Below are 19,010 nucleotides of genomic sequence, written 5' to 3'. Positions count from 1 at the left end.
GTGATTTTTATTTTTGCTATTGGAAATACAAAATAGAAATTAAACTGTTTATTGGATCTTGTTATTGCCCTTTGGTACTCCAAAAAAGTGTGCCATAAGGCAATAACTATAAATCTGGGAAAAAAAGAAAATTCAATGACAGTGACTGTAGTCTATCTTCTTTATATTTGATTTGATTAATATAAGTACTATTACAAAAACAAAACGTCATTCTTTTTAGTTTTTCCAATTATAATAAAATGTAATAGTTAATTTGAAAAAAAGAATAATAGAAAATACAGGTTGTTATGTTTTTGTGTGTGTTGGTTTCAAATGGAAAAACAAATGAAGATAGGATTTTGTTGATTAATGATTACTCATTTTATTGATCGTCTCTCATTTGGGGTGAAAGCTAGTGTTTGAATAAGAGCTTGGTGTTCCTCCGTGGGTGCTCGTCTTACCTTTTCACATCCTGGAATTCTTCTCCATGAAATCGTCTCCCTCTTCTCCAACATTCTTACTGCCATTTTTACTTGGGATGGGACGTCCTAAAAAAAACACCCGAGTAAGACGTCTTGTGTTTGTTAGTGATCTTTGCCTTACAGCAATGAAAGCTGTGCTGTGTTGTTTACTGACCACTGGACTCGTCACTGGTGAGTTTTTATTCATCATTCCAAGATCTTTTAAAGGTTTTATCAATCTTTTGTCTGTTTTCAAAAGTTATTACTCTCTTATTTCACGGCATGATAAACTGTACTTTAGCCATGTAAATAGTGCGTCCCTCTGGGATGCAGCAGGTCCAAAGGTCAAATTTGCATGCTGGTGCCCAAAATGTTGCACATGCAAGCTACTGTTCTGTACCACTCTACTATACCGCTCTATTTCATTCTGAACCACTCTACTATACCACTGTATTTCATTCTGAACCACTCTACTTAATTCTGTAGCACTCTACTATACCGCTCTATTTCATTCTGAACCACTCTACTATACCACTCTATTTCATTCTGAACCACTCTACTTAATTCTGTACCACTCTACTATACCGCTCTATTTCATTCTGAACCACTCTACTATACCACTCTATTTCATTCTGAACCACTCTACTTATTTCTGTACCACTCTACTATACCACTCTATTCCATTCTAAACAACTTTACTATACCACTCTATTTCATTCTGTACCACTCTACTATTCCACTCTATTCCACTTTATACAACTCTACTATACTACTCTATTTCATTATGTACCACTCTAGTATACCACTCCATCCCATTCTCTATAACTCTGCTATGCCACTCTATCCCGTTCTGTACAACTCTACTATACCAATCTCTCTTTCATTCTGTACCACTCTACTACATAATTATCTTTCCTTCTGTACCACTCTACTATACCACTCTATTTCATTCTGCAGCACTCTACTATACCACTGTATTTATTCTGTACTTCTCTACCATATCATTCAATACCACTCTACTATACCACTCTATTGCATTCTACACAACTCTACCATACCACTCAATTTCATTCTATTCCACTCTGCTATACAACTCTATTCCGTTCGGATGGTAAAGCGGCCGTGTCAGCAACTTGAGGGTTCCACATCTGCGGTCCCCCCAAGGTTTCTCATTGTCATCCCATTGGGTTGAGTTTTTTCTTGCTCTGATGTGGGATCTGAGCCGAAAATGTCGTTGAGGGTTGTGTAGCTCTTTGAGACACTCGTGATTTTGGGCTATATAAGTAAACTTTGATTGATTGATACTCCATTCTATACCACTCTACAGTACCTCTATATTCCATTCTACACTTCATTCTGTACGCCTGTACTATACCACTCTATTCCATTCTATACTGCTCTACTATACAGTATATATACCACTTTAAATACTACTCTATAAACCAATCAATAGCACTTTAAATACTACTCTAAATACTACTATAAACCACTTTAAATACTACTCTAAATTCCACTCAATAGCACTTTATATGCTACTCTAAATACTACTCTATACCACTTTAAATACTACTATATAAACCACTCTATAGCACTTTAAATACTACTCTATAAACCACTCTATAGCACTTTAAATACTACTCTAAATACCGCTCTATAGCACTCTACATTACTCTGTACCACTGTTTGTATTCTGCACACAGTGTACAACGTATATTTGCAGGTTATCGCAGTCCCTTGAATGATTTCCAGCGCTCAGAGGGCAGAGAACTGGTTCCTACTTCCTGGAACTCAGGACGGGTTCTGCTGTTGTTGGTTCTAAACCTGGACGAGTGTGCTGCTCGCTGCTCGCTCTCACTGGATTGCAGGTAGCTCACGACACTACGACTATGTGAATATTAATACATGTCGTCATGGAAACACTGATGATGGTGACAGTTTGACCCTGGAACAAACTATTTCAATGTTCCATTGTTTCCCATAAAATAATTGTTATCCAGTTTTGTTCAATTGAACATGTTCCACTTTAATATATGCTAGTTGTTAGGCCACAATGCACTCTCTATGTTTATATTAAGTGTATGCTACAATGTCTTAAATGTGTATTACATGCATACTAGTGTGTTTTATGTGTATTACGTGCATACTAGTGTGTTTCATATGTCTATTACGTGCATACAAGTGTGTTTTATATGTGTATTACGTGCATACTAGTGTGTTTTATATGTGTATTAAACAGTGTGTTTTATATGTGTATTATGTGCATACTAGTGTGTTTTATATGTGTATTACATGCATATGTGTGTTTTATAAGTGTATAAAATGCATATGTGTGTTTTGTGTGTATTACATGCATACGTGTGTTTTATATGTGTAATACATGCATACTAGTGTGTTTTATGTGTGGATTACATGCATACTACTGTGTTTTATATGTGGATTACATGCATATTACTGTGTTTTATATCTATATTACAAACATGCATACTAGTGTGTTTTATATGTGGATTACATGCATACTAGAGTGTGTTATATCTGTATTACAAACATGCATGCTAGTGTGTTTTATATGTGGATTACATGCATACTAATGTATTTTATATGTGGATTACATGCATACTAGTGTGCTTTATATGTGGATTACATTAATATTACTGTGTTTTATATCTGTATTACAAACATGCATACTAGCAATGTTCCCTATAATTTTTCATGTGTGAGAGCAAATGCAAAAACTCCCTGAGCATTCAGTGGAGCCCATGTGAGCAACATCAGACGTGCACACTGTGGCTACACCAGCAGCACACCTGTCCCAAACCTGACTAAATAACAAGTTCAATCTCCACCCACCCATCCATTTTCTACCGCTTGTCCCTTTCGGGGTTGCGCGGGGTGCTGGAGCCTATCTCAGCTGCATTCGGGCGGATGGCGGGCTACACCCTGGACAAGTCTCCACCTCATCGAAGGGCCAACACAGATAGACAGACAACATTCTCTTATTATTATAATCAAATGACAGCAGTCATTTCCTTTTCTAATATAAGTGTTTAGGCCCACTTACGATGACAATAACAAAAAATATAGTTTTTCATGAACTGTGTACTTGTATTGTTTGTCTGGGTGGAGGTCCTGCTTTGGAAATAATTTGTACCCCTTTCAGACATTGCATTTAGTTCCCATTAAAACATTCATATGTTGCACAATGAGATGTAAGCAGGGGATCATGTGTACATTCCTGCAACTTCCTGTTTGTAAAAAATATAATAAAATATATTTTTATTAGTATTTATTTAATATACTAACAGCATTTCATGATTAATAGTTATAAATTAAGATTCCTAATAAATGACACTAGAATAAGCACACATTTGATTGGTAAATCATAGTGTAACGACCTGGAATGACACTTTATGTGTGGTGTTGGAGTTGTCCGACTTTTTGTGTGGCTGTAAACGCATCACTGGCTAAGTGCCATATGTGCATGTGTTGGCGCAAGTGAGAAAGAGCGAGCGGCTGCTGTTGATATAACAAAGTTGCTTTTGGTCTGGTTTGTACTGCAGAAAATGACCAGTTTTGCTAGATATCATTTTTTTTACTAATGTTTTGGTGATGTGTTTATGGCGGACAACAAAGAGTTTTGCTCAGTAAAGTGATGGATGGAATTCATGTCCTCAAAGCGTCTCGACAGATGTTACAATATTTGAACAATGATGACGAAAACTGTTTTCTCTGTCGTGTCCGTTGGTCGAAAATTGTTATGCGCTTATTTTTTAATTTGATTTTGTGCGTGGCATAGATTTGCCGTGCGCAGAGAACGCTTGAGCAGTGCACAATTGCACAGGCGCGCACCTTAGAGGGAACGTTGCATACTAGTGTGCTTTATATGTGGATTACATTAATATTACTGTGTTTTATATCTGTATTACAAACATGCATACTAGTGTGTTTTATATGTGGATTACATGCATACTAGAGTGTTTTATATCTGTATTACAAACATGCATACTAGTGTGTTTTGTATGTGGATTACATGCATATTACTGTGTTTTATATCTGTATTACAAACATGCATACTAGTGTGTTTTGTATGTGGATTAAATGCATGCTAGTGTGTTTTATATGTGGATTACATGCATATTACTGTGTTTTATATCTGTATTACAAACATGCATACTAGTGTGTTTTATATGTGGATTACATGCATACTAGAGTGTTTTATATGTGGATTACATGCTTACTAGAGTGTTTTATATATAGATTACATGCATACTAGTGTGTTTGTTGTGCTCATAAGTTTACATACCCTGGGAGAATTTATGATTTCTTGGCCATTCTTTAGAGAAAATGAATTATAAAACAAAAACCTTTCTTTCACTCATGGTTAATGGTTGGGTGAAACTATTTATTGGCAAACAACTGTGTTTACTCTTTTCAAAAGAAAATGACAAAAGAAAGTACCCAAATGACCCTGGTCAAAAGTTTACATACCCCAGTTGTTAATACCGTGTATTGCCCCCTTTAACATCAATGACAGCTTCAAGTTTTTTGTGGTAGTTGTGGATAAGATTCTTTATTTTCTCAGATGGCAAAGCTGCCCATTCTTCTTGGCAAAAAGCCTCCAGTTCCTGTAAATTATTGGGCTGTCTTGCATGAACTGCACGTTTGAGATCTCCCCAGAGTGGCTCAATGATATTGAGGTCAGGAGATTGAGATGGGCAGTCCAGAACCTTCACTTTGTTCTGCTGTAGCCAATGACAGGTCGACTTGGCCTTGTGTTTTGGATCATTGTCATGTTGGAATGTCCAAAAACGTCCCATGCGCAGCTTCCGGGCTGATGAGTGCAAATTTTCCTCCAGTATTTTCTGATAACATGCTGCATTCATCTTGCCATCAATTTTGGCCAACTTTCCTGTGCCTTTGTAGCTCACACATCCCCAAAACATCAGTGATCCACCTCCGTGTTTCACAGTAGGAATGGTGTTCCTTTCATCATAGGCCTTGTTGACTCCTCTCCAAATGTAACGTTTATGGTTGTGGCCAAAAAGTTCAATTTTGGTCTCATCAATCCAAATTACTTTGTTCCAGAAGTTTTGAGGCTTGTCTCTGTGCTGTTTGGCGTAATGTAAGCGGAATACTTTGTGACATTTGCGCGGAAATGGCTTTCTTCTGGCGACTGGATGCAGCCCATTTTTCTTCAAGTGCCTCCTTATTGTGCATCTTGAAACAGCCACACCACAATTTTTCAGAGAGTCCTGTATTTCAGCTGAAGTTATTTGTGGATTTTTCTTTGCATCTCGAACAATTTTCCTGGCAGTTGTGGCTGAAATCTTTGCTGGTCTACCTGACCGTGGTTTGGTTTCAACAGAATCCCTCATTTTCCACTTCTTAATCAGCGTTTGAACACTGCTGATTGGCATTCTCAATTCCTTGGATATCATTTATACCCCTTACCTGTTTTATGCAGTTCAATTACCTTTTCTCGCAGATCCTTTGACAATTATTTTGCCTTCCCCATGACTCAGAATCCAGAAACATCTGTGCAGCACTGGATGAAAGATGCAATGGTCTGTCAGAAGCCCAGAAACTCACTGACCTTTTATACACACAAACTAATTACAAACAAACAGGTCACAGGTGAGGATTGGAACCTTGATTAGCCATTCAAACCTGTTTGTGTCAACTTTTGTGCACGTTATCAGGTCAAAGTCACTGGGGTATGTACATTTTTGATCAGGGTTGTTTGGGTACTTTCTTTTGTCATTTTGATTTAAAAAGAGTAAACACAGTTGTTTGCCAATAAATAGCTTCACACAACCATTAAGCATGAGTGGAAGAAAGGCTTTTTGTGTTATCATTCATATTCTCTGAAGAATGGCCAAGAAATCATAAATTATCCCAGGGTATGTAAATTTATGAGCACAACTGTAGATTACATGCATACTAGTGTGTTTTATATGTAGATTACATGCATATTATTGTGTTTTCTATTTGTATTACAAACATGCATACTAGTGTGTTTTGTGTATTACATGCATACTAGTGTGTTCTTTGTGTAGATTACATGCATACTTGTGTTTTTATATGTGGATTACATGCATACTAGTGTGTTTTATATGTAGATTACATGCATATTATTGTGCTTTCTATCTGTATTACAAACATGCATTGTAGTGTGTTTTGTGTATTACATGCGTACTAGTGTTTTTTGTGTGGATTACATGCATACGTGTGTTTTTATATGTGGATTACATGCATATTACTGTGTTTTATATCTGTATTACAAACATGCATACTAGTGTGTTTTATATTTGGATTACATGCATACTCGTGTGTTTTATATGTGGATTACATGCATACTAGTATGTTTTATATGTGGATTACATGCATATTACTGTGTTTTATATCGGTATTACAAACATGCATGCTAGTGTGTTTTTTATATGTGAATTACATGCATATTACTGTGTTTTATATCTGTATTACAAACATGCATACTTGTGTGTTTTATATGTGGATTACATGCATACTAGTGTGTTTTATATGTGGATTACATGCATACTATTGTGTTTTATGTGTGGATTACATGCATATTACTGTGTTTTATATCTGTATTACAAACATGCATACTAGTGTGTTTTATGTGTGGATTACAAACATGGATTCAAGTGTTTTTATATGTGTATTACATGCATACTAGTGTGTTTTGTGGATTACATACATACTAGTGTGTTTTATATATGTTTTTTATATAAGTATTACATGTACTGTATACTAGCATGTTTTATGTGTATTATTTTCACTGTATACTAGCATGTTTTATGTGTATTATTTTCACTGTATACTAGCATGTTTTATATGTGTATTATTTTCACTGTATATTAGCATGTTTTATATGTGTATTACATGTACTGTATGCTAGCGTGTTTTACATGTGTTTTACATTTTGACCACAACCTACAGGGTGCGCCACTAAAATGTGATAATCCTGCTATCTTCTCTATCAGAGCATTCAACTACGAGACGCGGCCCACGCCCACCTGCAAACATCTGCCCTGGGTGGGCGACGGCAGCAACGCGGAGGTGAAGCGTAACGTGAACTGTGACCTTTACGAGAAGAAGGGTAAGACACACACACACACACACATACACACACACACACACACACACACACACACGCACTTCTGTGATGTAGTGCGTGACGTAACAGGACCGTTTGTGTGACGTATAGTCTATGTGAGGAAGTGCATTGTGGGTAAAGGCGAGGACTACAGAGGGAAGGTGTTCACCACAAGGAGCGGTCTCACCTGCCAGCAGTGGTGGTCCAAGTTTCCACATGATCACAGGTGTGCGGAGCATGTCATGTGACCGATGACATCACGTCCAACATTGTGATGATTGTGTCTCACGTACAGGTGGACTCCCTCTCCGACCAACGGCCTGGAGTTGAACTACTGCAGGAATCCAGACGGCGACCGAATCGGGCCATGGTGCTACACCACCGACCCCGAGCGTCGTTATGAGAGCTGCAGCATCCCTCAGTGCAAAGATGGTAACACACACACACACACAAGATGTAATCACGTAATGTAATATGTCAATAAATATCAATTAAGTAGGTTATAAATAGCATAGATTACAGTTTTTTACAGTCGCTAAGACACATTTCCCAATACTTAGGTCACTTTTTCAAAACTCTTCACACAGTGAGCACAACAGAAGTATAAATGGACTAAACTGAGGATCAATTATCATTGCTTTGGCACAAAATCCATTCAATGACTTCATCTTTCATATGACATTAATTATTTTCTCACTTCGACGCAACAACCGCCAAAACTCTGTGTACTTACAGGCCAATTTGCACATGCTTACATACTGTTTTCAAAACTGTTTAACTTGAGTTCAAAACAATAACATAACAAACTTGAATAAGACAGCAATTTGCTACAATTCTACAGTAATATATGAATGAAATATATTTTAAATGGTACATTTGGACAATTCCACCAACCACAGCTGATTGTCATTGTAGATCAGGCATGTTAAACTGGTTTTCATTGAGGGCCACATCACAGTCATGGCTGCCATCAGAGGGCCGAATGTAACATGCAGCGAATAATGTATGAATTTTCCTCTGGATTGTATTATTAGTTATATAAATTGTTTTAAGTAGACTGTCGATTTTACAGTAAAAACTTTACATTAACAAAATTTTACTCTAAAATATAGTGGGGTTTTTTTGGGGGTTTTTTACAACATTTTACTGGGTTTTTTTGGGGGGGGGTTACGGAAAAAGCTGGCAGCTTAGTTGCCTGAATTTTTGTGTTAAAATTGACATAGGCTTTTACAACATTATATTGTGAATGGAAAAACAGTACAAGTTCTTTTTTTTATTCTGGTAATTTAGCTGCCACTTTTTCTACCGTAAAAACAAATGTACCGTCTTTCCGTTTACAGTAATACACCGTTAAAAACTACTACCGTAGATTTTACTGTCAAAAACTGGCACCTCAGTCAACAGAATTTGACCGCAAAAAACAGTAGTAGTTATTGTCAATTCACAGTAATATGCTGTAAAGAACAAGGTAAAATTTATTGTTATTTTTAATAATTCGATGGGTAGTTTGCTGTAAAGTTAAGTATTTTTATTTAGACAAAAACATGTTTGGAAAGTATGATAATATACTGTAACATATGTTGCAATATCGGATACTATTAAAGTTTAAAAGGCGTGCAATTTCAAGCAGTACATATATTTTTTCTGTCAAAATGAAAAAAATCTATTACATTCAGTGAGAAAATATTAAGTACTTTATTGACACATATCATTTCCAGGTGTTTGCGGGCCAGATAAAATAATGTTACGGGCCAAATCTGGCCCCCGGGCCTTGAGTTTGACACCTGTGTTGTAGATGAACATCTACACAGGTGTTACTCTTTCCATTTCATTACAAAAGGAGACAACTGCTGAGTAGTTTTGCATTGTGATGTAAACATGGACCCAGACAGAAATATGCAAGTGCCTGAAAGAGGAGGAAGAGTGGCTGGGAAGGGGAGAGGAATACGTACAGTATGCACATATGCATGAATTAAAATACAAAATAATAAAAGACATCAAATATATTGAAGTTTTCTGCATCATTGTCCGATTCATTCCAGTAACATACATTTTGCAGTGAATCATAAACAGAGATGTCCTTGTTTTACACAAGAAAACATTGTAAAATGCTACCTGTTGTTAGTGTTTTTAGGTCATTGTTTTTTGGGTGAAAAAGTGTGTTTGTTGTCAGTCAACCTTTGTTAGTGTTCTAGAAGAATGAGTTGATTTGAGACATGTATGAAGTGAAATGAACTGATGTGACGAGCTGAAAGTTGGTTTGGAGAACTGTGTGAAGAGTTTTGAAAAAGTGACCTAAGTATTGGGAAATGTGTCCTAGCGACGGTAAACAACTGTAATACAATAATAGATTATAAATAGAATATAATGAATAGAAATGAGAATAAAGTGGGATCCTGTAGTGCAAATAGAATGTAAACACAATGATAGCTGATTGAGATTAGTATTTATACATTCATATGTAATATAATACAATGTATAGATAAACATGTCAAAAATGACATTCTGTTCTTCTTCTCCTGTCTGATGCAGCTGACTACGATGGTACTTTAAAAAAATTCTGCTTAGCAACAAGCAATTTTGTTGATTCACATGTTGGTTCTAAAGCCACAATTTAATGTTTTTATTTTTTGTTTTTATATCTGTTGTTTGCAATTGAAAAATACATTATTGAAAAAAATATTATTTATTGTAGGATCAAAATACTACTTACACAACGTTTTTTTGGTGAATCATTGTTTATGGAATTGGTTTATGTTTATGTAAGTATGTCTATTCTGTTGTAAGTATATTTATGGTATGTTTATGCTGCTATAAGTTATAAATATCTGTTGTTAGTATGTTTCTGATGGTATTAGTAGGTGTATTGTGTCATACATATTTTTTATGGTATGTTAATGGAGTTTTTATTGTTATAAGTATGTTTGTGGTGCTATAACTATGTTTATGGTTATGTTTATGGCGTTATAAGTATGTTTATGGTGTTATAAGTATGTGCATGGTTATGTTTACGGTGTTATAAGTATGTTTATGGTGTTATAAATATGTTTATGGTGTTATAAATATGTTTATGGTTATGTTTATGGCGTTATAAGTATATTTATGGTGTTATAAATATGTTTATGGTATTATAAGTATGTTTATGGTGTTATAAGTATGTTTATGGTTATGTTTATGGCGTTATAAGTATGTTTATGGCGCTATAAGTATGTTTATGGCGTTATAAGTATGTTTATGGTTATGTTTATGGCGTTATAAGTATGTTTATGGCATTATAAGTATGTTTATGGTGTTATAAGTATGTTTATGGTTATGTTTATGGCATTTTAAGTATGTTTATGGTTATGTTTATGGCATTATAAGTATGTTTATGGTGTTATAAGTATGTTTATGGTTATGTTTATGGTGTTATAAGTATGTTTATGGTTATGTTTATGGCGTTATAAGTATGTTTATGGTGTTATAAGTATGTTTATGGTTATGTTTATGGCGTTATAAGTGTGTTTGGTGTTATAAGTATGTTTATGGTATTATAAGTATGTTTATGGTTATGTTTATGGCGTTATAAGTATGTTTATGGTGTTATAAGTATGTTTATGGTTATGTTTATGGTTATGTTTATGGCGTTATAAGTATGTTTATGGTGTTATAAGTATGTTTATGGTTATGTTTATGGCGTTATAAGTGTGTTTATGGTGTTATAAGTATGTTTATGGTGTTATAAGTATGTTTATGGTGTTATAAGTATGTTTATGGTTATGTTTATGGTGTTATAAGTATGTTTATGGCGTTGTAAGTATGTTTATGGCGTTATAAGTATGTTTATGGTGTTATAAGTATGTTTATGGTTATGTTTATGGCGTTATAAGTATGTTTATGGTGTTATAAGTATGTTTATGGTTATGTTTATGGCGTTATAAGTATGTTTATGGTGTTATAAGTATGTTTATGGTTATGTTTATGGTTGTGTTTATGATGTTATAAGTGTGTTTATGGTGTTATAAGTATGTTTATGGTGTTATAAGTATGTTTATGGTTATGTTTATGGTGTTGTAAGTGTGTTTATGGTGTTATAAGTATGTTTATGGTGTTATAAGTATGTTTATGGTTATGTTTATGGTGTTGTAAGTATGTTTATGGCGTTATAAGTATGTTTATGGTGTTATAAGTATGTTTATGGTTATGTTTATGGTGTTGTAAGTATGTTTATGGCGTTATAAGTATGTTTATGGTGTTATAAGTATGTTTATGGTTCTGTTTATTGCGTTATAAGTATGTTTATGGTGTTATAAGTATGTTTATGGTTATGTTTATGGCGTTATAAGTGTGTTTATGGTGTTATAAGTATGTGTATGGTGTTATAAGTATGTTTATGGTTATGTTTATGGTGTTATAAGTATGTTTATGGCGTTATAAGTATGTTTATGGTGTTATAAGTATGTTAATGGCATTATAAGTATGTTTATGGTGTATAAGTATGTTAATGATGTTAGATAAGTTTGTTTATGGTTATCTTAATGTTGTTGTAAATATGTTTACGGTGTTGTGTGCAGAAGTCTGCATCACATGTAACGGCGAGGACTACAGAGGACAGGTGGATCACACTGTAAGCGGCAGAGAGTGCCAGCGCTGGGACCAGCAGTATCCTCACCAACACATCTACCAGCCTGAAAAGTACAAGCATTGTAGTACTGTACACGGATGTGAATGTTGTAGTAGTAGTAATAGTAAAAATCACATGTTTGTGTTCTTGTGTCAGGTATCCAGATAAGAGTTTGGACGACAATTACTGTCGTAACCCCGACGCCTCTCCTGTGCCGTGGTGTTACACCACTGACTCAAACATGGAGCGAGAGAACTGTGAGATCAGCAAATGTAGTAAGCTCTGTACCACTCTATACTATACTATTACTATTACCACACAATACCATACTGTACCACTCTATACCAATACATACCACACTGTACCACTCTATAGTAATCCATACCACACTGTACCACTCTATACTACTCTATAGTTATCCATACCACATTGTACCACTCTATACTAGTCCATACCACTCTATACCACTCTATACCACTCTTTACCCTGCTGTACCACACTGTATGGAGAAAGAGAACTGTAAGATCACCAAGTACACAAAACAACATGCAACAATGAGGCACAACCACACATCTCTGCCTCTACAACATTTAACACCGCTAACAATATATTTCAATCATCAATCAATGTTTATTTATATAGCCCTAAATCACAAGTGTCTCAAAGGGCTGTACAAGCCACAACGACATCCTCGGTACAGAGCCCACATACGGGCAAGGAAAAACTCACCCCAGTGGGACGTCGGTGAATGACTATGAGAACCTTGGAGAGGACCGCATATGTGGGTAACCCCCCCCCCCCTCTAGGGGAGACCGAAAGCAACGGATGTCGAGTGGGTCTGACATAATATTGTGAAAGTCCAGTCCACAGTGGATCCAACACATCAGCGGGAGTCCAGTCCACAGCGGGGCCAACAGGAAACCATCCCGAGCGGAGACGGGTCAGCAGCGCAGAGATGTCCCCAACCGATGCACAGGCTAGTGGTCCACCCGGGGTCCCGACTCTGGACAGCCAGCACTTCATCCATGGCCACCGGACCTATGCAACTCCCCCTCGCAAGGGACAGGGGAGAAGAGGAGAGAAGAAAAGAAACGGCAGATCAACTGGTCTAAAAAAAGGGGGGGTCTATTTAAAGGCTAGATTATACAAATGAGTTTTAAGATGGGACTTAAATGCTTCTACTGAGGTAGCATCTCTAACTGTTACCGGGAGGGCATTCCAGAGTACTGGAGCCCGAATAGAAAACGCTCTATAGCCCGCAGACTTTTTTTTGGCTCTGGAAATCACTAATAAGCCGGAGTTCTTTGAACGCAGATTTCTTGTCGGGACATATGGTACAATACAATCGGCGAGATAGGCTGGAGCTAAACCGTGTAATATTTTATACGTAAGTAGTAAAACCTTAAAGTCGCATCTTAAGTGCACAGGAAGCCAGTGCAAGTGAGCCAGTATAGGCGTAATATGATCAAACTTTCTTGTTTTTGTCAAAAGCCTTGCAGCCGCATTTTGTACCAACTGTAATCTTTTAATGCTAGACATAGGGAGACCCGAAAATAATACGTTACAGTAATCGAGACGAGACGTAACGAACGCATGAATAATGATCTCAGCGTCGCTAGTGGACAAGATGGAACGAATTTTAGCGATATTACGGAGATGAAAGAAGGCCGTTTTAGTAACACTCTTAATGTGTGACTCAAACGAGAGAGTTGGGTCGAAGATAATACCCAGATTCTTTACCGAGTCGCCTTGTTTAATTGTTTGGTTGTCAAATGTTAAGGTGGTATTATTAAATAGATGTCGGTGTCTAGCAGGACCGATAATCAGCATTTCCGTTTTCTTAGCGTTGAGTTGCAAAAAGTTAGCGGACATCCATTGTTTAATTTCATTAAGACACGCCTCCAGCTGACTACAGTCCGGCGTGTTGGTCAGCTTTAGGGGCATGTAGAGTTGAGTGTCATCAGCATAACAGTGAAAGCTAACACCGTACTTGCGTATGATGTCACCCAGCGGAAGCATGTAAATACTAAAGAGTGCAGGGCCAAGAACCGAACCCTGGGGAACTCCGCACGTTACCTTGACATAGTCCGAGGTCACATTGTTATGCATTTACTATTCTTCATGTACTTTCCAGGACTTTTGCTAGTTTATTTACAATATGGCACACAAAAAACTTCCACTGCTTTTTTTCCAAACTTGCAACATCATTTGTGCAATAAGCAGCAACCTGGGATTTCCCCCATTTGTATTCCACCATTGAAAACTATGTCGCCATCTGCCGTAGACTTGTCATTCAACTTCACAGAAGGATACCAACTACTGTAGAAATAATAATAATAATAATACCAATAATAATAATCATCATAATATTGATAATAATGTTCTTGGATAATATTAAATATATAATCAAATTATTTTAAAGTTTGAAAGTAGTACAAAAAAGTTATATTGAATTTTGATATCATGATAATTATATTACATTTTTTATTTTTAATTACATAATTTTTCATTCGTGAGAGTTGATTGATTGATTGATTGATTGAGACTTTTATTAGTAGGTTGCACAGTGAAGTACATATTCCGTACAATTGACCACTAAATGGTAACACCCGAATAAGTTTTTCAACTTGTTTAAGTCGGGGTCCACTTAAATTAAATCATGATACAGATATATACTATCAGATATATACTATCATCGTAATACAGTCATCACACAAGATAATCACATTGAATTATTTACATTATTTACAATCAGGGGTGTGGAGGGGGAGGAGGGGTAGGATATGGACAGCAAGTAGTGGACATAGAGAGAGAGAGAGAGAGAGAGAGAGAGAGAGAGAGAGAGAGAGAGAGAGAGAGAGAGAGAGAGAGAGAGAGAGAGAGAGAGAGAGAGAGAGAGAGAGAGAGAGAGAGAGAGAGAGAGATCAGAAGGCATAAGAAAAAGTATCTGCATTTGATTGTTTACATTTGATTATTAGCAATCCGGGGAGGGTGTTAGTTTAGGGTTGTAGCTGCCTGGAGGTGAACTTTTATTGCGGTTTTGAAGGAGGATAGAGATGCCCTTTCTTTTATAACTGTTGGGAGCGCATTCCACATTGATGTGGCATAGAAAGAAAATGAGTTAAGACCTTTGTTAGTTCGGAATCTGGGTTTAACGTGGTTAGTGGAGCTCCCCCTGGTGTTGTGGTTATGGCGGTCATTTACGTTAAGGAAGTAGTTTGACATGTACTTCGGTATCAGGGAGGTGTAGTGGATTTTATAGACTAGGCTCAGTGCAAGTTGTTTAACCCTGTCCTCCACCTTGAGCCAGCCCACTTTGGAGAAGTGGGTAGGAGTGAGGTGGGATCTGGGGTGGAGGTCTAGAAGTAACCTGACTTGCTTGTTCTGGGATGTTTGGAGTTTAGATTTGAGGGTTTTGGAGGTGCTAGGGTACCAGGAGGTGCATGCGTAATCGAAAAAGGGTTGAACGAGAGTTCCCGCCAGAATCCTCATGGTGCTTTTGTTGACCAGAGAGGAGATTCTGTAGAAAAATCTCGTTCATTGGTTAACCTTTTTGATTACCTTGGTTGCCATTTTATCACAGGAAAGGTTAGCCTCTAGAATGGAACCTAGGTAGGTTAATTCAAAGTACATAAATATGTATTTGTTGCATATGTTATGTTATGTATTTTATGTCTTTGGGGTGACTGCGGGATCAACTTAATCAACCCTTTTCCTTTTAAACTGTATTTACTGTAGGATCAACTTTTTTTTTAACCCTTTTCCACCTACACAATGGGATCGACTTTTTCGACCCTCTTTCTCTGAAACCGTATTTACGGTAGGATTAACTTTTTTGACCCCTTGTCACCTAAATGTACTTACAGTAGGACCGACTTTTTCAACTCGTTTTCTCCTAAACCAAAGGTCGGCAACCAAAATTGTTGAAAGAGCCATATTGGACCAAAAATACAAAAAACAAATCTGTCTGGAGCCGCAAAAAATGAAAAGCCAATTATAAGTCTCATCATGAAGACAACACATGACGTAAGTGTCTAGATTAGCTATAATAGCCTTCTATCAAAATGACTATGTGTCGCAGGCTGAAGCAAATCTTCATTGACAGAAATGTTGAAATGTAATATTTATTCTACACATTTTTAAAACATTAGAAACCATTAGTAAATCAGAAGGTGAGATAACTCCTGGAAATTACTGGCTTTTAATGGCCAAAGGTATAGATGTGTGTGTCCAAGTTAAAGGAAGCGGCAGACTCTTTTAATAGATGTATTACAATCTTTGGCAAGCGAGGTAATGTTTGCTGTGGTCTGGAACAACATGGCACACAAACAACTGAAATGCAGCCAATATTACATACAGATAATGTGTCATGAGACGTCCATCCATCCATTTTCTACCGCTTGTCCCGTTCAGGGTTGCGAGGGTGCTGGAGCCTATCTCAGCTGCATTCGGGCGGAAGGCGGGGTACACCCTGGACAAGTCGCCACCTCATCACAGACAACATTCACACTCACATTCACACACTAGGGCCAATTTAGTGTTGCAGAGACGTGCAAAACTAAATTATATACAAAGAGGATAAAAGTAAAGGATATTAAATGAGCTAGAATATACCTACAAGTGAGGCATAATGATGCAATATGTACATACAGTTAGCCTAAATAGCATGTTAGCATTGATTAGCTTGCAGTCATGCAGTGACCAAATATGCCTGACTAGCACTCTACCTAGTCAATAACATCAACAAAGTTCACCTTTGTGCGATCACGCACAGCATAAAACGTTTGGTGGACAACATGAGACAAAGAAGGAGTGGAAGATTTTACATGTAAACAAACTGTTGCGTCACCGTCCACACTATGGTGAGTTCAATAACCGCCGTAATTAGTAGGACAAAACGATGTTCACCAAATACTCTCATCAGTGAAGCATACACACAAACATATTAAACTGTGGGCTTTCTAACAATTGGGAAGGTTTGTGTCATGTTTGTCCTCAAACAAAAAAACATACTAAGACAAAAAAATGTTCCCACATCTTTTTCCATTTTCAATCCTTTAGGGCGGCATTAAAGAGCCGCCTGCGGCTCAAGAGCTGCGTGTTGCTGACCCCCGTCCTAAACCGTACTTACCGTAGGATCGACTTTTTCGACCTTTCTTCTAATGAACTGTTCTTCTGCCCTCAGCTGAGGTGCGTGTTGAGAAACGTCAACGCTCCAGCTTCACCACAAACTGTTTCCGTGGCCGAGGGGAGGATTACCGTGGAAGAGTCAACGAAACCACGTCAGGCATCCCCTGCCAGCGGTGGAACACGCAGTATCCTCACGAGCATCCCTTCTACCCAAGTACATACGAATGCAAGTATGTACGCTGCAGGAAAACATTGTATATTTCTTGGTTGAGACATTGACAATTAAGGGACGGGGACATTCTGGGATGCTTTTTAGAGGTCTGGAGGAGAACTACTGTCGCAACCCAGATGGCTCGGAGGCTCCCTGGTGCTTTACATCTGTGCCGGAGATGAGGACTGCACTCTGCTTACAAATCAAACGCTGTGCAGACGACATCGAAGCAGAGGGTTCGTCCTCCGAATTCCCATTTTCCCTCTATGATGGATAATATAGTAGATAGAATACATCATAACAGGAGCAGAAGCCGTCATTCATCACAATGAGCAAATATAAGACAACCCCTTCATCGATCAGCATTGTCTTTAAATTAGCATCATACCTTTGTTTTTGTGTGTGTGTGTGTGTGTGTGTGTGTGTGTGTGTGTGTGTGTGTGTGTGTGTGTGGGGGGGGTATGTGAGTGACAGGAAGAAGAGCTCTGACTCACATTCATTTGATGCCACCGTTGGGTTTGCATGTTTAAATATTTTAGCTGCAAATATACACTATATAGCCAAAAGTATTTGGCCACCTGCCTTGACTCACATATGAACTTGAAGTGCCATCCCATTCCTAACCCATAGGGTTCAATATGATGTCGGTCCACTTTTTGCAGCTATCACAGCTTCAACTCTTCTGGGAAGGCTGTCCACAAGGTTGCGGAGTGTGTTTATAGGAATTTTCGACCATTCTTCCAAAAGCGCATTGGTGAGGTCACACACTGATGTTAAGGCCTGGCTCTCAGTCTCTGTTCTAATTCATCCCAAAGGTGTTCTATAGGGTTCAGGTCAGGACTCTGTGCAGGCCAGTCAAGTTCACCCACACCAGACTCACTCGCATAAAGTCATCCATATCTTTATGGACCTTGCTTTGTGCACTGGTGCACAGCCAAACTGTTCCCACAAGGTTGGGAGCATGGAATTGTCCAAAATGTTTTGGTATCCTGGAGCATTCAAAGTTCCATTCACTGGAACTAAGGGGCCAAGCCCAACTCCTGAAAAACAACCCCACACCATAATTCCTCCTCCACCAAATCTCACACTCGGCACAATGCAGTCCGAAATGTACCGTTCTCCTGGCAACCTCCAAACCCAGACTCGTCCATCAGATTGCCAGATGGAAAAGCGTGATTCATCACTCCAGAGAAGGCGTCGCCACTGCTCTAGAGTCCAGTGGCGACGTGCTTTACACTACTGCATCCGACGCTTTGCATTGGACTTGGTGATGTATGGCTTAGATGCAGCTGCTCGACCATGGAAACCCACTCCATGAAGCTCTCTGCGTACTGTATGTGGGCTAATTGGAAGGTCACATGAAGTTTGGAGCTCTGTAGCAACTGACTGTGCAGAAAGTCTGCGACTTCTTTGCACTATGCGCTTCAGCATCCACTGACCCTTCTTTGTCAGTTTACGTGGCCTACTACTTCATGGCTGTTGTTCCCAAACTCTTCCATTTTCTTATAATAA

General features: G+C 37.8%; 1 protein-coding gene across 1 annotated transcript in view; it reads left to right on the top strand.

The window, feature by feature from the left end:
* The first annotated feature begins 376 nt into the window (after positions 1-376).
* The window catches only part of mst1 (macrophage stimulating 1), a 30,339-nt gene continuing 11,705 nt past the window's right edge, over positions 377-19,010 (top strand). Inside the window, exons 1-9 of the mRNA XM_062049567.1 lie at positions 377-632; positions 2,161-2,305; positions 7,442-7,557; positions 7,666-7,780; positions 7,850-7,986; positions 12,108-12,228; positions 12,314-12,432; positions 17,343-17,517; positions 17,604-17,734. Of these exons, the coding sequence (XP_061905551.1) occupies positions 467-632; positions 2,161-2,305; positions 7,442-7,557; positions 7,666-7,780; positions 7,850-7,986; positions 12,108-12,228; positions 12,314-12,432; positions 17,343-17,517; positions 17,604-17,734 (1,225 nt within the window). The 5' untranslated portion in view covers positions 377-466. The remainder of the gene's footprint in view (positions 633-2,160; positions 2,306-7,441; positions 7,558-7,665; positions 7,781-7,849; positions 7,987-12,107; positions 12,229-12,313; positions 12,433-17,342; positions 17,518-17,603; positions 17,735-19,010) is intronic.

The sequence above is a fragment of the Entelurus aequoreus genome, linkage group LG01 (genome assembly GCF_033978785.1).
Source record: "Entelurus aequoreus isolate RoL-2023_Sb linkage group LG01, RoL_Eaeq_v1.1, whole genome shotgun sequence".
Taxonomy (NCBI): Eukaryota; Metazoa; Chordata; class Actinopteri; order Syngnathiformes; family Syngnathidae; genus Entelurus; species Entelurus aequoreus.
Note: the sequence above shows the minus strand (reverse complement) of the source record. Positions and strands in the feature narration are given on the sequence as shown.